This window comes from Meleagris gallopavo, chromosome 8, assembly GCF_905368555.1.
Source record: "Meleagris gallopavo chromosome 8, MGAL_WU_HG_1.1, whole genome shotgun sequence".
NCBI lineage: Eukaryota > Metazoa > Chordata > Aves > Galliformes > Phasianidae > Meleagris > Meleagris gallopavo.
The window spans coordinates 17,547,758-17,567,152 of NC_139411.1; the positions used below are offsets into that span (position 1 = coordinate 17,547,758).

A 19,395-nucleotide genomic window follows, 5' to 3' on the forward strand; every position below is an offset into this window, starting at 1 on the left:
TCTGTCTCAGCTGAAAAGGTTAGCAGTCTCTGTCTTAGGGGAACATACAAGAGGGAACATCATGAGAATATCTGCCTTTACAGGAAGTTTAAATATACATCCTCATTAACAAAATATTATTATCCTACGGGTTCTTTCTGGTTAGCGGTTAATATTAAAATAGCTTTTTCATTAAAAAAAAAAAAAGAAATGCAATTCAGTGTTTTCAGAAATCTTTTAATATCCCTGTAAAACAGGAAACACTTCTGACAAACAGCTGCAAAGATGATGCACAAATGAGGAATAAATAGTGCCACAAAGATTGTCTTCAAAATCCAGAATCTTTGCTCTAAACCACAGAAAAAGACCCTTGCAAAAACTACAGGAATATTTTTACTGAGAAGTTCTTAAAGTTGCTGTGGTACAGAAGTGAATTGTGCATTTAGTTGCAGTGTTATCTTGCATAGAAGTAAATGTATAATAATTAAAATCAAAGTTAAAGGCCAAATAGCAAATGGAGGTAATGACGTTATGAGTAAAAATTTGGCTGATGATGCTTGACAAAATTGTGCAAATAGTCCTTTATATGCAACATAAGGAAAGTAAGTTTAGTTTGTATGGAGCCTAGAAGGCTCAAATTCAATTAATTTAAGACAAAACATAAAATTCTGCTTATACTTATACCAATATAGGTCGAGGTTTACTCCACTGGTTTAAAGCTGCTCTGGATCTGTGTCAGTATGTTTGAAATTAGCATCTGGTTCATGTCATAAATCCTATTTATATCTTCTACTGACTTCCAGCAGACCATCTGAGGGCAGAAAGCAAAAAAAAAAAAGTGGCCCTGGGCCTTAATTATAAATGTACAACAGTGACTTTTTCTAAAAGTCATGCTTTTAATTTGTATTTAATTCCTCATTCTTTGTGAGACATAAACCTCTCTTTCATAATGGAAATAAACAGCTATTTTATTGTCTTATTTCTACTCAGTTTTATATTCGAATGCCTCTTAACATTTTCTGAAATCAAAGAATTTTAAAAATATGTGCAGTTCAGTTAAATAAATGCTGTTATCATTTCCCATGTTTTGAAGCTACTCTGCCAATATATATCTAGTAACACCATTTTGATATACCACCATCTAGATAACTGAAAGAGAATTATTACTGTAGAGACAGTTACAATCTTACAAACCTGAACACTATGTTTTTGCTCCAATCCAAACTCACAATAACAAAAACAGTTTTTACAAGAGAAATGAACTGTACAGAGAATTATTTACTCTTATTTAAAGCTGATTCAGCTCTTACTGAAACCAATGGGTCTTCCCATAAATGGATTCAGATTCTAGTTAAGAATGACAAGATAATTCAGTGGAGTGAAAGATCAACAGAAAGCATCAGTGGAAGATGAAATGTGTATGTGTGCCACAATACACACACAGTCTGATTTAATATTGCATCCTTTTTATGTGGATGCAGAATGGAAGAATTCTGACTCTATCTACAGCTGTTCATATTGCTAGAAAATAAAATTATGCCATCCAATATTTAGAACTCTCTTCTTGCTTTTTATCTAAGGTTTAAAGGCATCCTATGTTTCTGCCTATCTCTTGCTCTAAAATGTCTAGTGATGGTGGTATAAATTCCTGTGCTGGAGTAATAACTGGAAATGGTTCTACACTGTTAAAGCAACAAAAGGCAAACAAATTGAATCCTTTCATACAAGAGCATATCTACTATACAAACACTGATTTGCAGCCCAGAAGCCAAGAATGCTGTATGTAGGAGACAACAAATCTTCCACCAACACCAGCAGAGTCTTAAATTTTTTAGTTGCCCTGTGGACAGCTAATTCTGAAGGTTACTACCTCCTTCTCACAGTTTAAAAATATTTTCCTAGCAGTTAATATGTTATTGCACAGAACATACAAGTTGTCCATGACAATTTAACAGCAGTGCTGCAGTTCTGGCTGGTTCCTTCTCCAAACTGTGAGCTGAGATTTGAATGACTTACCCAGGGCATGTTAAGCAAGGTTTTTAAACATTTTAGGAATCAGAGTAATCTATTAGAGCATGTAATATAACACTTGACATTCCTTTAAAGCAATAGCTGAGTGGTCCCTGGAGTCTGAGGAGGATAGTTACAGAGAAGAGTCACGTTGCAGTCAATAGGAATCCACTGCTTGAAGGTTCTGAAGGACTTGCAGCACAAATTCATAACAGAATAAATACTGATCCTGCACATAGAGACACCAGTGTGAAACAACTGAATACATTTGACAAAGAAACTAGATAAATAATTATAGACTGGCTGTAATGTTGTCTGTAACACCAGCAACTTTGTTACACATATATAAATATATGTATATTTAAAGGTATCCTCAATCTTATTTTTCCTTCATTAATAAAATGTTCAGGAGGTCTTTTTTATTCAGTGCAGTACTTGTAAGCATGAGCTTAAGTCTCACGAGCTCAATGGAAGTTATTTACTTGCTTAATTTTAACCATCTGCCCAATCTAAGGTATATTGGAGCATGTGCTTAAATACTTGCCTCTGAGAAGAACTTATCCTAGTCTCATCTAATTATTCATCCCACCTCCTATTTGTTCTAAATTGAGTTACCTTCATTTTGTCTTGTACTCTGTGAACTCTCCCTCAGAGTATGTTAACTCAGCAGTAGAAAGGGCAATGATAGCTTAACAATTGCAAGAATTCAACTGAAGGCTGTGCTTTTGCAGGGTAGAGTCTCACCTGTTTTGCTGGTGATTCCTCCTGTTATTTTTGCCAAAAGGACAAAAAGAGACCTGTATATGTACTACATTGACGATTTGTGAAATTCAAGTGACTCAAAGCTACACTAGAGGTCTCTTTTATGTTGGCTTTCTTTTTCCTTTCTTTATTAATTTCAGTTACTAAGACCTTCCAAATTTAGATAAAGACACACTTGCCTGGAAAACTATTATTTTCCTCACAAGGGGGCTAAGGTTATGTTTTAAACTCCAGATTGATCCAAGCATAAGGATATGTAGCAGAATTTGAAGCTTTTTGAAGTTGTAGTCTAGTTTGAATACTGAGAACTTACCTTACTCTGGATCATGCCAAACCGCTGTTCTCTCAAATCTCTCACTATGTGCTTGATGTTGAACTATTAGAAGAGAACAGTTTTTATTACGTTAATGTTGAAACTATTAAAAAAAAAATAGAATGGAAACATTTTATGATGAGAATCTGGGGTTCAGTTCTTTTACAAATAACAAATAACATGGTTATTATTTCTGTTTTTTTAAATAACAAAGCTGGGTTATTCCATGTTGTGAAGATTAATTTCTACCGGGAATTAACTGTATTCTAAGATATCTATACATTTTATTGACATCCATATCAGTAATATTTATATTTATTGTAAGATTTAACAATTATTTGTTTAGTACTTACACAGAGATCTTTTTCTATATAGCTCAGAAGAATTTCAACACAAAGCAAAACTCCACTTCTTCCTATTCCAGCACTGCAGTGAGCAACAACAGGTCCTCTCCTGTGAGCTTTCCTCATATAACAAATAAATTTTACAAGCTGCTCAGACAGTTTGGCACTACTGTGGTCTGGCCAAGTGGTAAACTGCAAATGACTTACAATTCGCCTCTCATCTGTCTGGAAAAAAAGAAAACAAAAGTGTGTATTGACCAAAAGATTAGTAATAAAGCTATATAAAACTCAGTAAAAAACAAGCAAACAAATACATGTAAATATAAATATATTTATACATATTTGTATATATTTATACATTTATATACTTATACATTTATACATATATAAATGAGGAAATAGTATTTTCTTTTTCCTTATTGTTTCTTATGTCAATACTAAATGAAAAAAGGTATATAATTGTTCCACGCTGGTAAAAACATCTGTTGTAAAGATCCAAGTCCAACCAATAATCGTCCTGTAAAATGATTGTTTATGCAACTAACAATCTTAAAAACAAAAGAATCAAGGAACTTTAAGGACTGAAGCCTTCCAAAGTCCCAGTTAGCATAGCAATGGATTTCTATTGACTGTAAGCTGAATGTAAAAACGTATCTAGATTTTTGCCATTGGAATAATTTGAATTAATGTCTGTGATTTCTACTGAAGTAAACTGGTGATTTACCTTAGTAATTTGATACTGGTACAAAACAAATGTAGTAAAAATAAAAAATTCATTAAAATCAGGTAAGAGCCCAATCACATACAATGGTCAATCTTCCCATCATCTTTTGGACAGACCTTATCAGACACTTTGCTGTCTTTCACACAGTAACATGAGGTGAGATTTTTCATCATATAAATAGTTTTATTAACAGAAACAGACACCAAGTTAGTCTGTCTAATTTTTCTTTAATTATTCCATCAACCAATTTGTCCTGCAGAAATTTCAGCAAAGTTTTATTTAATATGGAGGCAAGACTGATGGACTTGTCCTAGTTTCAATGTTCTTACAATTAGGTTCTAAATTTATTGTATCTTCAAAAATGTCCTGTTAGATTGGTAGTTTCATGTCTTCTCATGAAATAAAGAAATTATCATTCTTTCTAAATTTTAAGATGAAAACCAACTTCTTTTCATCCTTCCTTGTACCCACTGTTACAGAACATAAATGGCAGTCCTTATGATCTGATTTGATAAGAACATTAAGAAATTCTGCAAAAAACACAGCAACTCTGTGAATATTAAAGGACTAATTATTGGACATTCTTGTCCAAATGTTTATAATATTGGATCCACTCTTTGTGCAATAAGCAATGAGGCAGTATTTCATTTATCTTAATTTCCTGTTTGTCAGACATTCCTAAGAACATGATGTTAGAGAACAGATGTTAGAGAAGAAACAAATAATGCCAGTATTTATTCATTTAAGATATCCAATCAATTTCTTCACATATGAAAATGTTAATTAAACTCAACTTACCTGTTTGTTGATAATTTCTATTATTCTAATTACGAAGTATTCCAGAATCTGGTAACTGTCCAGCCTGAGATGAAAATTAGCCAGATCTATGGAGTCATGTGGAGGTTCAGGCCAGTATCGATGACTTTTTACTTTTCCTAGCTCCACTTCTTTTGTCATCATGGCAATCAGATCTGATTCACTCTCCCAAACCATCTGCCAGAAATCAGCTATAGTAGAAGGCAGAGGCCCTTGAGTTATAATATAGAAGTGTTCCTCTTCTCCAACTTTCATTCTGATATAACTTGCGTTAATGTAGCCGTTGTTTTCTCCCAGGGGAACTCGTGTCTTATCATCTGGACAGAAACAGAAAGTTGCTGTTGCAGCTGTAGATCTGAAATGGAGCTCTGTCACATCTAGCATCTAGGAGATGGGGAACCTCAGCCTCTAACAACAAAGTATGCTTTTACTTTTTAGATCCCATTTGGCAGGCTGCTCTAACATTAATCACTGCTAATCAGAATTCTGACTCAGATAAGAGATGAGCAACTGAAATATCTAGTTGGCTATTATGTTTTCAAATATTTCTAAAATGAACTTGTATCTTTTCAAGAACTAGATATCTCTGTGATTTCCATTGAGCTTTTCAGAATTCTGCTATGTCAAAAGCTGTAGATTTAAAGAACTGCTAGTATAGTACAAAATACACTAGTCCACAGAAATGTACTAGATTAGTATATGACAGAATGAAGGGAGCACCAAGATAGTTGCCTCCCTACCAGACCAAGTCCTCCCTTGCTGAGGATGATACTTAGAAATTACTTACTGCAAAAAGCAGACAACCCTATATGAACTTCACACTCTAGGAAAAATCTCAACAAAATTCATTTTTAGTAGAATTTTCTATGACAAAAGAATGTGGTGGGCTTTGCCTCCTAACCCCAGTGTTATAGCTGTATCTTCTTATTGCTGTGCATACTTACATGGAAGAATGTCTTGATATCTGTTTTTATCCTGGTTTTCTGGTGCTTTGCCGGTTCTGCAGTCATCTATTGGCTTCACATGTTCCAAAGCCTGTATCAAAAAGAAACAGTCGCACAGTCTTCATGTCCTTCATGAAAAACTACTGATTTGACCCAAGACAGACTTCTTAAATAAGAGAATCAGCCCATTTTTCCTTTAACTTCTAGGCACAGTTCAAATTGCTTAGTAGTTTCTTCATTACGCAGAAATTTTCCGGAGATTTTGAATGAGATTTCCAACCCATATCCTCAGCACCTTTAATTACAGATCCCTTTTGTATATTGTTTAAAATAGATGTTTGGAATAGTGTCTTGGCCAAATAATCATTATTCAAAGGTGAATGGAGAATAAACTTTAGCATTGTTAGAAGGTTATGAATGTCAGTGAATAATTTTCAATTACAGAGAAAGGGATGGATACAGGGAACAACATCAATGATATTAAGTGGAAATCATAATCCTAAGAACTTCATAGCAGATTTAGGGTAACACAGTGCAGTTTGGCCAGGAAGCAAGGAGGTGAAAATTAATTTCATTTACGGTTTTGAATTACTTTCACTTTCCTTTATTCTTCTACCTCTTTGATTTGCATTGTGCAATGCTTGGCCTTCACAGTAGGCCACTCTATGGACTGAAATACATTCGATAGTTTTTCAAGATCTTCATCAGTTACTACAGCTTTTCTCAAATAAAATATCCATTGACTTTGGTAACCAGTACTTTTCCTGTTAGATCTTTCTGCTTTGTGAGCAAATGCATGAATTGGCTCATATCATGCTATGCCTACCTCAATAATGGAACGGAATTAGTGAAAATGCATACACGTCCTTGAGCTTTTGGTGAAAGTCAACAAATCCTATACACATGAGTCTATGTGATTTTCTACCCAGAAAATGGGATGTGAAGGCAAGCTGAAGAAACTGATAGCATTGTGATTACTATGGAAAACTGGTAATAATCTATGTCACTGATGATGAGTACATTATTTAACAAAAATTCCAGGACTACATTAAAGAACTATGGAATAATCTTTAGAAATTTGCTAATAACCTCCAGTATTAATGCTCCATATACTGAAATGCATTCATAATTTTATATTTTTTTCATAATTTATGTCATCAGATGTAATTGCATGCTTTTATTATCTATTTATATTATTTTTATTTTACTTTCACGAAGTCCCTGACCTCAATAGCATTTCGTGGCAATGATTTCCACGGATCACTGAAGCATTGTGGTAAACATTTTCCTTTCACTGTCTAGCAGTTTGGATTTCTTGCTTTAATCTAGTGCCTAGAAGGGTTCTTAGGCACCTATTCAGCAGAGCTGAGGGAGCAATAGAAAGAGGTAGATCTACAGTAAACTGATTTGTGTTGTATTTCTGTGTATTACTTGTTTTTAATTCCACATGGGTGAGATCTTTGGACAGGAAATATTGTAAGTAAGCCTGGCCTGTGTGGAAAGAGGGAGATACAAATACTGCAACATGACTCAAAAAGCAGGGCAGAAGCCCTATCCTAGCTGGAACAATCCTCTGAGAAAGCGGAGTCAGTGAAGATACAACTGAATCTCCCATAAACTATGTTGAAGGCTTCTAAAAGTCACTTTCTTAGTTCTGCTAAAGATCTTAATAATGAATTACACTTTACCATGAACTCTTTCAAGACCTCTTGATTTTCAATCCGTGACTTAAGGCCCTGAACAAAATGTCTGATGCCAGTCCTTGGACATACTCTGGTTGGTGATGATTTAAAGTTAATTAAATGAGTCAGTTCATCTTCAGAAACAAAGGTTCTGCCTGCACATAGCAAAAAGAGAAAAAAGAAGTTTTTAATGATTATTGAACATAGCATAAAGTTTTGGATTTAAAAACCAGGGGACTGCAGAATTTGGGTACACTTCAGTGTTTATACTGTGGAAGTGAACCGTATTTTTGGCTGACTTCACAGTAGAAAGAAGACTCACTCAATATCATGGATACAACCAGCATGGAGTTTGGAAGCATATCCAATTATTTAAAATTCTTGCTTTCTACAACTTCTAAATACAGTCTGTTATGAATAAATCATTCTTGCAGAATTATAGACTTTAGCAGTAGTTTATATTGATATAGGAGACTTCGGCCACATCACAGGAAATCATGTTTCCAGGAATTTCCTGAAAATTAGTACTACCACACTCTTCATCTTACTTCACACTCTCCTTCCATAACAAGATGTGAAGTGTCTCTGATGCACCAAAACCAAGGATCAGTTTTACTAATTAGCTATACTTTCTGTAGTATATTTTCTTATACAAAACTTAGATTAAGAAGATGGTAGATAAACATTAAATCTCCAGAAATATCACTATTCTACTACAGCAATTGAAAAAGGAGGCATATCAGTAATTTCTGTTACCTCCATAGAATAAAAGAAGTAGTTTTTTTTTGGTGAAAAAAAAAAATGGTAGTTTGAAGTAGCGAAGCTATAGAATTTGTCCTTACAAGCAGAGGCTTCTGTTGGTAATGAATAACATGCCAACTGACTTGAGATAACTTGATGATCTGTTCCCTAGCTTTGTTGTAGGCTGAAGACTGGGAGCAGTGTTCTCTTATCTTTTGTTGCAAGATGTCTTTGCTAGCTTTAACCAATCCCAATGAAAAATTGCAGCACATGTTCACCTTTTGTCTTGGTTTATAACTGGCACCTTCCTTACCTGAACTTCTAAGATTTTCTGCTCTCTAACCCTAATAGATGCAACGGTGATTCTGTTAACATTTTAGTTCAGAGTGCCAGTGAACACGAATACCCCACTCCAGAGAGATTTGTTCCTCATACAGCTCTCTTTCTTTTGCCATTTATTCATCGGAGTTGGAATTTTGGGTCATAGCAGAAGGGAATCGCCAGCTTTTATACCATAATTATACAGTTTGAGTCCAAGCCTGACTCCCTATGGATTCGCATACCTATAATATATCAAGGATTCTATCCCATGTGTACTTCCACTCCTGAATAAGGTGCCTTATTAGAGGACTTCAATCAAATTGTAAGTTGATTACTTACATGTGACCAAAGCTTAAAAATAGCATATGTTGACATAAAAATGTTGATTGCTGTGCTGTTTTTAAGTAGTGAACTTTTCTTGTAATTAAGAAAAGAAGTCCTCAGTATTTTGAACAAGGAAATGACTTTAACAAATCATGAAAGCCTAGTGAGAAGAGTTTGAGAGTCCTATGGACGCCTTTCTGCAGCTGTAGATCCAGGTACACAGACCTTAATACACTGTAAGTGTTAATTCAGCAAAATTTTTTAGTTTGGGGGGAAAAGAGGAGAATGATATCAAGCATCTACTACATTCAGTGATAATAACCACATTTTTCAGCATGTTGCTGAAATTTTTAGTAATTCTCAAAGCCTTCTTTGCATTGCTTTTCACATATGAGAAAAGCCTACTTCAAGATCTAGATGGTTTACTGTATCTCTTACAAGATCATCCATCCATTTTTATTTTATTAATTTTAGTACAAACTAAGAATTTTAAGTTTTCATTTATGCACTGGGAAATTCACATAAGGTCAGAACCAAACTGCAATGCTCATATATTTTATTCTGACACTGAGCCAATTATTTGCCATTTATTTGCATGATGAGCTATTTGAACAGATGTCATTTTGTTTCTGAAATTAATTCAACATCTTACTTTTCCTCTTACTTGCTCAGACTGTGCACCTAATCAAGTATAATCAAGGTATTTAGATATTTTCCTTTTGTGGAAGGATACTATATAGAACACAACAACAACAACAACAAAACGGCAAAGCAAAAATTCTAAGTTGCCCATCCTTTTTAAACTGGAGCTCCAAAGCAGAGATGCTCAAAGTGGTAGCAAATGGATGGTGGCCAGTAGAGCTGTTCCCACTATGCGTAGTTAACTAAGCTCAGCCTCATGTTCCTTCCTTCTAGCAAATCTCCAAAAGAGTTGAAGAACTCCTAACGTTGGCCATTTTCATATGGATATGGTGAAGATTTCATGCTTTTCTATGTATCAGAGGCAAAAATTGTGACTGAGTCATCTGGCCTTCAAGACATAAAGGGGAAATTCTTAGCTTGTGTACATGGGAGTAGCGTTGATCTCACTGTAGTTATGTGGAGTAGCTGGCCTATTACAATAAAGAAACAAGAGCATTTCTGGTTACTTCTAGGTAGAATGGAAGTCCTGTGGGACATATCATCATCTTCATTGTTCCAGCTGTCTGACTCAGACTGCTGACTTTCTCTTCTGCAGCCTTCATATCCTGCGTATTTCTGTGATCTGTAAAACAGCATTAGTTGAGTGGTTTTATGGAAGCGGCTGAAGTTATGGTCATCTGGACCATGCAAAAACTTTGCTTTTAATCTATTTTCAGTTACTTTTAATTTTCTTGAGTGACTATTTTCAAGAATCACAACGACTTCTGAAGAACATGAATACAAGGATTAATGATATTATTTTGTCTGGACGAACAGGGACAGATGATTTGTATCAAAAGCTGCCAGAAAATAAAGTTTGTTACAGACAGTTTTTCATGAATGACACATTTCTTGAATTGTTAGGCAATCATAGATAGGTGGGCTTACTTCCAGGTTTCTAAAAATATTATAAAATAGAGAATTTTAGAATGCTTAAATATGTATAGCTAGATAATATATCTACAATCCAGAATGTAGCAATAATATGTGCAGAATGAGTTAAATATTCATGTAATGGCTAACTCCATCCCCCTGCAGATCTGCCATTTAACTATTTGAGTAGGCTTAAGCATACTGGATAGGATAATGTGTGATCATAATACATAATATAATAAATAGGAAAAGGTACTGTTAAGAGGGGGAACAAGATAATAAATTAAGTAGCAAAGATCAGTGATCATTTCAGGCACTATATTTTCAAGTTAGACAAAGCTTTTGCAAGCATAAAATAGGACTACCAGAAAGTACCCATAATAAAGAGATACAGGTTAAAGGACAAGGGCCAGAAAACTAGTCCATTTGCAAAACAACCAGAAAAAAAGACAAATGTTATCCTTATATGTGATAACTTTGTATTAGCTATAGATACATTTGCACATCTTGCAAGATAATCTAATAATAATCACACCTGATTACCTGCTATCCTGAAAGATAATATTATATTAGTGACAAGATAATAGCAAGTAGCACTGAGCTTGTATTCACATGGATATTCTCACTTGCAGATACTCTCAAAGATTCTTTCAAGAATTTTGTCCTTTAAAGACTGGCCAGCTTCCAAAATTTTAAGTTTTAAATGCTTTTAAATTTCAAATGCCTATTACTTTCTACATCTGAATGGGTTATAAAAATGATAAATAAAATAATTATATTTCATATATTCTGTATCTTTGTCATAAACAAAACTGCCCCTCTTTTATCAAAGCTACATTAATCTTTGATTTCCTGTTCTTTACATTTGAGGTAAAATTCTACTCTTCCTGTACTGCATACCCACATATTTTCTTAGGAGTAACATCCTCAAATTCTCTTGATTCTAAAATGTCTGGAAGTAAACACCTATGTCAGTACAGCCTTAGGCTTGTCTGCACGAGCTGCATTTATACCTAGAAACTTCTGTTGCATTTGTTCTAATAGCTGTGTGGAAACTGTTTAGCCACTCATATTACTGCATTTGCTGCAGTAATGCAGTAATAGCTGCATTTCAATATAACTGTGTTCAAATAATTTGGGACATGAGTATACAGAAGATCTGGAAATATAAGAATAAATTATTGATGCTGATTATTTTAATAATTTTATCATATTTGAGAGACTTACACATCTGAAGTGTTACTGATGATACCCTGATAATCTTGTCCAACCATCTGACCTTGCAGAGAGGAACAGTGTGTACTTTCTGGACCCTGTAGTTATAAGATAAGAAATAGCTGTGAAAAATCAGTACAAAGAAACATCAATCAGTACAAAATAATAATAATAATAATAAAACTATCAAGAATATGTTTACTTTAGTCAATATTTTCTCTCATAACTAATAAACACATGTTTTATACTCAAGAAGGAAATTGAAAATAGTTTCCAGCTTCAGGAAAAAGTATCTGTGACTTTGACTTAGCACTGTGGTGTCTACTCAAATGAATAAGTACATCAGTTGTATGTGTGAGCTTCATAAAAATGCAGTGTTCAGAAGTCCCTACAATCTACTCTGAGTGGCTGAACTTTGAAAATATGAGATTTCTGATCTCACAAAGAAAGCTCAGTCAAAAGAGTTGTGAGTCCCACTCAGCTCTTCACCTCCCAACTCTTGGCAACAAAAAAGCAGCACTGTTTTAGCAGGAATTTCTGGTACTAATTTCCTTTTTGTTTTTAATCTCTGACACAACAAGGCCAGATGTTAGAAATAGAGTGCATCTGCTCTACTGAGAAAGCTCTCAACTAATGGAGGGCATATCCTTAATCAACCTCCAGATGGAATAGAAGCAATAGCACTAGTTGCTGTTTTTCAGGCCTCGAGGATGATAACTAGGTCCTGCACTTTTAAATAATAATACAGAACATCTTCCTTCAGTATGTGGAAGTGGCTCCTTCTGAGTTGCAGCACTTGACAGTTAATTATATAAATTTTAATTTAGAGTGACATTTCTTCATCTTCTATTCCTGTTTAATATTCCATTCAGAAACCACCCTGGCGTATAATGTAGTATAAACTACCAGATGCCTTACAGAATCTTAATAGTGGCTGCCACTCCTACCTTTTATTTATTTTTATGTTTTTACATTTATGCTTGTATTTTCCCATAAGAATTGGGGAATTCATGGCCTTATATTTAACCATGAATTAACTTATTCCGTTTTTTCAACTATTGGCTATACTGATTAGAGAATGTTATATGGATATTTGTCTTATTTTTGCCAAGAAAAAGTATTTTTTATTGTTTTTGTTAGTTAGTTTTGTTGGTTGGTTTATTTTGTAGTTTGTCTTTTTCAAACCCTAGAACTTAGGAGTAGGTGGCAGCTATGCCCTATAAAGTATAGTTTCTATTCATGGGAGACCATTAAAGGCAGGCTGGAAAGGGTTAAGAAGAGAGCTAATGGAATGAACTCAGCAGAAAAGTTTAGCATGAAATAAAAGTTAGGCATTTATAGACTAGACTTAACTACAAGCTTAAAACCGTAAGTGTGCACTAATACATTGCTAACTCAGGTTAATAAGGGACCTGTACCCTTAGTAGCATCTTGTACCTCTGATTAATATCATTCCCTTGGCATATTTCTTCATTATATCACAGACCTGACCTTGTTTTCATATTACATTTCACCAATCTTCAACAATGTATTCCCAACATCCATTCCAGCAATGTACTCGAAGCTTTCTGAAATTCCATTCAAGATTTTCTTAGCTTATTCAGTTCAAGGATTTCTCCCTTTTTTTTATATATACTTTGATTATATTGGATGAGGCAAGCTTTGGAAGGTTGTTTTTTGTTTGTTAGTTTGTTTGTTTATTTGCTCTGGAGGATAAAAAAACTAAGTTTATCACATTTTTGGAGACAGGTTTTATAGTCGTAAAACTCAAAAATGACAGATGTTGTAAAATTTAATGCAGGTAGTCTCTGCATGACTTATTAGGATTCAAAACCAAAACCATGTCTGAAGAAATTTGGGGCCCTGGAATTAGCAGATACTGATGAACAGCAAACTTTCAAAGCATATTTTTAAAATATTGGAAGAATGGAAAAATTAGTAAATAATTTATTCCAATATTATAAACTTCCAGATCTAGACTTGTTTATGCAACCTTCCTTTCACCACCTCTCTTTAGCATATGTAGTATGCTTTTATCATATACCTTTAGCTCAGTGGTATCCACTGATTTATTCCAATATTAGAGGTGCTGGTGACTGCAGCACACTTGGTTCATGTTAATCTTTTTCATTAACAATGTGTGGTTCTTGCCAGCATTGCACCAAACCCGTTTTGTTTACAAACGAGTACATTGCCTGATAACTTCTACAAGCCCAATTCAGACTTCACCTTGCTGCACATCCAGTTGGATTCTTCCTTCAAAGTGAAAACAGATTGAGCTTCTAGACTTCTCTCAACACTGCGGTCATCTGAATACCAGAAAAAAAAAAAAAAATTAACTGCCTAAAATGTGAAAATATAGATCCATTCCTTCAGTAGCACCCACACCAGATGACTTTGGTTTTGGAAGAGGCACTTGAGATATGTTGCCCCAAGCTAGCACAAAATATCCTTTTTTTCTAGATGATCTCATAGGGGTAAAAGCAGCATAAATTCCATATATAACCACTGAAGAAGTCAGAATAACTCAGGTGACCAGAAGATACTGAAGTATACCCACTATCAGTAGGAGTTGTAAAAAACCTACAACGGAATTGATAACCTTCCCTAACTCAGTCCATTCCTTTACAGCACTAAATAGACAAACGTCATAGATTTATTATGATGATAGTTCTTACATAATACCCCTGTGTTTTACCGGTCCAGGGAAAAGAGTTTAAACTTCACAGTAACAGTCTAATTCACAAATGTCACATGAGATCCAACGCACATCTCCACAGCCAGTTCCTTGAATTTGAAGAACTGGACAAAAGTCTATTCTTACTGAAGTGAATGGGAATATTTCCACAGCCACTAACATGGCTAAAACTTTAATCACTCTTTTTATATCTGGATGACCTTCCCATTTTGGCATCATTTACCCTCAAAATCAAACTAGAACTGAGATGGGACAGTGAACATCCTCTTTTTACACCTGAGCTGAGCACAGTTCTGTCATCCTCACATAGAGAGTCTTTGAGACACCAGTAATATAATATTGGTAGACTATTCAATTTCAACGTGCTGGGAAAGAAATAGGAAATTTTAAGTAATACACTCCCTTTATTTACTTCAGATTCATCAAGATAACTATGAATAACCATACCTTTTCCAGTATCTTCTGACAGTCCCTGTCTGGCTGTCCCAGAGACCTCAGCTGCTCAGGATATACAGCACCTTCTCTCCAGCTACAAACCTACCATTATTTGCATAAAACTGGCAAAAATCAGCACGCACCAGAAACCATCATAAATATAAGCTGAGTTTACACATTTCTGAGGGTCTTGAGCATCATTCCTTATGTTCTTATGTCTTGGAGAGCTTATCCAGAGCTGAAAGAACTTTTTTGTGTCTATGGCTATGAATCAGGAGTAACAGTAAAGTTATTGGTAAAGTTATTCAATTGTTTTGCCAATAGAAAAATTGAGTCTGGACATCACATAATCTCACTTTTAATATGTACTTAATGGACTTAGCTGCTTACCAGGCTCTGTGTTTATGTTTGGAGGGGAAGGTATACTGTTTCTCTGGTTGCTTGAGTAAGCCCAACGTGAAGCTACGCTTCGGCAGACAGTGAGCTGAACAGTGCCTTGAGCCTTGCGCAGCAAATCTATAACTGTTTGGCGTGGTAGACCAGACACTAAAGTCTCATTTACCTGAAAAATACACAATAAGTAATTCCAGATTTATTTAACGAAAAGCTTTTTTAACACATATCCCAGCACCGAGTACATTTTATACATCTTCCCTGCAACTCATGAGTCCTCTCTCCCTTCTGCATTAGTAACTTCCTTGATCTCCCTCTCTTTGCATCTCTATACCATGAGTGTGCACCACCAAAATGACGAAAAGCAAACCCTACCTTAAGTAAGATGTCACCAACTTGAAGCCTCCCATCTAGATCTGCAATACTGTCTGGGCTGATGGCTTTTATTAGGATAGCTCTGCCATTTCTGCCGCCGACCAGTGCAAATCCTAGGCTTCCATTTTCTGCTTTTTCCAATTCTATCTTAATAATGAAGTCCTATAATACAAAATGACACAGTCAAAGGTGGAGTTTATTCAGGGCTCTTTTTTCATATTCATTTTTAATATGAAAGAATTATATTGTGCTTTACAGTCCTTTGTGGCTGATGTAAATTGTGGGATATATCCTTGTCTTGCATGGGTACATAGAGCTTCCACTGACTTATAGCACCTACAAGTACGTATCAGAATGAAAGTAGTGCATCCTTGTTTTCATAAGCTCTTTTAATAATAGCCAGAGAGTAAAATGATCTCATAAAAGTAAGGAAACATGTACTTATGTAACCCTTTTATAATACATCAAATACATCACCTTCATTGACAAGCCAGTCACTTTTATCTCAAATGTGATGCTAACTCAGTATGTACTCCATTCTTCTATTGTTCTGTAATGCAAGTCTTAACCTTGCAGCCCCAATGTACCTCTCTGTTTGGCTTTAGCACGTCATTCACTTTTATAATCATCAGCCTTTTTAGGGTCAAGCATTATGTCAGAAAGAGCAGCAACCTAGAAATGGTTATGATTTGCAGCATGACTGGTTCCAGTGATGTATGTATCATGCTCAGAAATTATTTTAGTGAGTTGAACAGACAAGCTATCATGGATTAAATGGTGTGGAAGAAGCAGTAATAGAGATGACTTAATCAAAACCAGAAAATTGTTCCAATTTTTCTGCCAGGTTGGAGTCTAATTTTAACAAGAGACAGCCATTTCTTGTAAACTCCAGCCAAGAGAAAATGAATAAATCTATTTTCATGAAATATCAGTCCCAAAGTGGGCAATTCCAAGTAACATTACTTTCCACATATTTGCGCAAACAAAAGCAATGTTTGCACTTGTAAGACTTTTGAAGCATTGTATGCTGAACATGGAAATTGATTTTTTCCCCTCACTGAACATACCTATGTATTTTGGGAATTTATTATTTCAAAAATACCATTACTCTCACTAGCTATTGTAAATCCTAACAACTCTGATATATGTCAACACTGAAAATACTCCAAAGATTTGGAGTAATTTTACCCTCTTTTCAGATTCAGTATTTCATACTGAAACATGAATCTCAAGTTTCAACAAATGTTTTGATTTGTTGTGGGAAATACTTCCTCATTACTTTCATATTTATTTTTCCCAGAATCTTATACTGTGACATTCTAACTCTCTTCCCTGCACAACTTTCTTTCTAAGCTAGGAATTAATCTTGGAAGCTATTAAGAGTATGATGAAGACCTAATGGAGGGGCTACATCCTGTGGATCTTGGTTTTATTATCAAGATGTTAAGGTAGTAATACAATATAGAAAACCAGCAAGAGAAGGGCCTAACAGCAGGACGTGCTGAGTGCACAGAGCACAGTGCATGCTGATGCAGTCCAACACTTCACGGTATGCTCTCCAGACCAACTGTGTTCACATTTTAAGAGAAACTGGGGATGAAGTAAATACAATAGATGCCACTATTGAAAAAAATCTCAGTCACTATAGCACACTTTACTTGATGGAAAACCTCATGCTTGATAAAATTGCCCCTTACCTTACATTCTGGAGAATTGGGAGTGCTTTGCTGAGCTTCACAATTTGTTTCCTTCAAATGTTTCTCTGTGAAAAAGCAAGACAGTTTTCACCACTGAAATATGGTTCTGTGGTATAACTCAATATGATAGAGACATAATAAAACATTTCATATTTGATGTGTAAAATTTCCTCCAGGTTTATGCACGTTGCTTTTTTTATCGTGCTCCTGAACTGAGCATTTTGCCTACGATCCATGTGAACCTTTTGCCTCCCAGAGGGCAGTTTCCAAAACAAGCTTTAGGAGCTGCATGTTACATGATCAGAGACACCAGCTGGAAAACAGATGATGTACTTGCATTCTCTGAGACTCTGAGGGATACAGAATTGCTTACTAAGAATTAATCTTTCCCTGGTATTTCCAGTACCACCTACCAGTTTCATTTAAAGAGAGGACTCAACGTTTTATAAACTCTACCAGAAAAGTCAAGTTCCTTACCGTGTTGACTTAGTAGATGCTGCTCTTGGGAATTCAGGTTTTCATTTGAGAGACAAGTATCGTCTTTCTCTGTCTCAGCAGGCAGCCCTAAAAGCATACACAGAGGTTTGTTCTAACAGGCCTCCCACTCGGCTTCATGTACGCAAGAGAATGTAAACTCTGTTCTTAGATCATGAAACAAAGCATCAATATCCAATATTGATGCCGTATGAGGCAGTATGAGACAGTTATTACTGCATGATTAAGTTTACTGAGTTGCACAGTGATACAAATAATAGTTTCCTGAGCTGCAAAAGTATTACATCTCATTTGTTGCTATTTTTAAAATGATAACAAGAACTGGAGATCAGAGTGAGTCATTCCAGACATGTGGCAGTGCTCAGACAGAGGATTAAGGAGGTTCTATCACTGTCTGCAGAGCTGTCTGTGCAAGAAGACAATGATTTGGCTTTGATTTCCACCCTGCCCTGACCTCCACTTTTGAGTTTTGCTTTGTCATGTATAGGTAATCTCATTTGTCTTCCAGAAAATTCTCTTAAGGTATGAATTATATAACATAACATGTTCTGCTGTTTGTTTGTGTTTTTTAATTCCGTGTTGCATTTGCCATTTCAGTATGCATTTTTATAACTAAGAGAATACATTAAATGAAGGCTTCTACCAGAGATGGTCGCAAACAGAATATCAAACAACAAATCACTGCATATTTTTGCAGTGCTTTACAAAAGTTAAGAGTCTTTTTTTCAAGGCAGAGAACCAACCCACTGTACAGTTAATAAATCTGTATCGGAGCTGGATCATAGATAAAGTATCTTGAGAAATCTCCTGGAATCTACAGATCTTAGTAGAGAAATAAAGTAGAGTAATAAGTATAGGCCCCTGATAGGCTCCTTTATTAATTAAAAAGATTGTGGTTCTGCCCATTTTTGTTATTGATATCAGTTTAAAAAGTCAGTCTAAGATGGCTAAGTTGTGGCACCATATTTAAAGCTCAAATTCTCTGGAAAACTACTGCAAAATAGATTTAATCAAACCAGAAGTTGAATATAACCACATAAAATTCCCATTAAATATTAGCAAATTAATAAAAACAAACTGACTGCACAAAATGCAAATATAGATAAAATTTAAAAATATTTTTTAAAAGAAATACACATTTTGTTTCTCTCTGTAAAGAGCTGTCCATTTCTCTTCAGATTCTTAACAGAAATACTGAATGCCAAGTTACAATCTATTAATAACTGTTTAATGCAATGAATCAATAACAAATTAATACTAAAATCAGAAGCAAATCTTGAGCTTAAATCCAAAAAACATTAGCCTTACTTACTATTTTCTTGCTCTATAGGGACCACAGGATTGCCATTTCTGGAGGCAGAAAAGTGCAATATGTGAGCCATTAAGAGCTGCATGTTTTTAAAAGCACATATGAAAGCTATTTCTGAAAAAGTCAATTTTTAAATTAAGTTGTATTTCTAAGATTTTGTTATACTTAATGGTGCTTTTCTAAAGAGCATTTATATCAGTATATAAATATACATTGTCTTTAACAACAATGAAATATTTTACTTAAATTGGTCTAAGAAAGAAG

At 34.9% G+C, this 19,395-nt stretch overlaps 1 protein-coding gene across 6 annotated transcripts in view; it reads right to left on the reverse strand.

Annotated features, from left to right (window-relative positions):
* Window positions 1–200: 200 nt before the first annotated feature.
* FRMPD2 (FERM and PDZ domain containing 2) overlaps window positions 201–19,395 on the reverse strand; it is a 70,043-nt gene continuing 50,848 nt past the window's right edge. For 4 of the 6 annotated variants that reach the window (XM_085228959.1, XM_085228961.1, XM_085228958.1 and 1 more), the window contains exons 34-47: window positions 19,135–19,172; window positions 17,805–17,891; window positions 17,328–17,392; window positions 15,631–15,792; window positions 15,253–15,424; window positions 13,959–14,038; window positions 11,742–11,827; window positions 10,028–10,224; window positions 7,581–7,729; window positions 5,893–5,983; window positions 4,931–5,265; window positions 3,418–3,633; window positions 3,065–3,127; window positions 201–2,218 (exon numbers count right to left, since the gene is read on the reverse strand). In XM_085228959.1, the coding sequence (XP_085085085.1) occupies window positions 2,147–2,218; window positions 3,065–3,127; window positions 3,418–3,633; window positions 4,931–5,265; window positions 5,893–5,983; window positions 7,581–7,729; window positions 10,028–10,224; window positions 11,742–11,827; window positions 13,959–14,038; window positions 15,253–15,424; window positions 15,631–15,792; window positions 17,328–17,392; window positions 17,805–17,891; window positions 19,135–19,172 (1,813 nt within the window). In that variant the 3' untranslated portion in view covers window positions 201–2,146. The remainder of the gene's footprint in view (window positions 2,219–3,064; window positions 3,128–3,417; window positions 3,634–4,930; window positions 5,266–5,892; window positions 5,984–7,580; window positions 7,730–10,027; window positions 10,225–11,741; window positions 11,828–13,958; window positions 14,039–15,252; window positions 15,425–15,630; window positions 15,793–17,327; window positions 17,393–17,804; window positions 17,892–19,134; window positions 19,173–19,395) is intronic. The other 2 variants (XM_085228963.1, XM_031554433.2) reach the window with 1 other exon arrangement.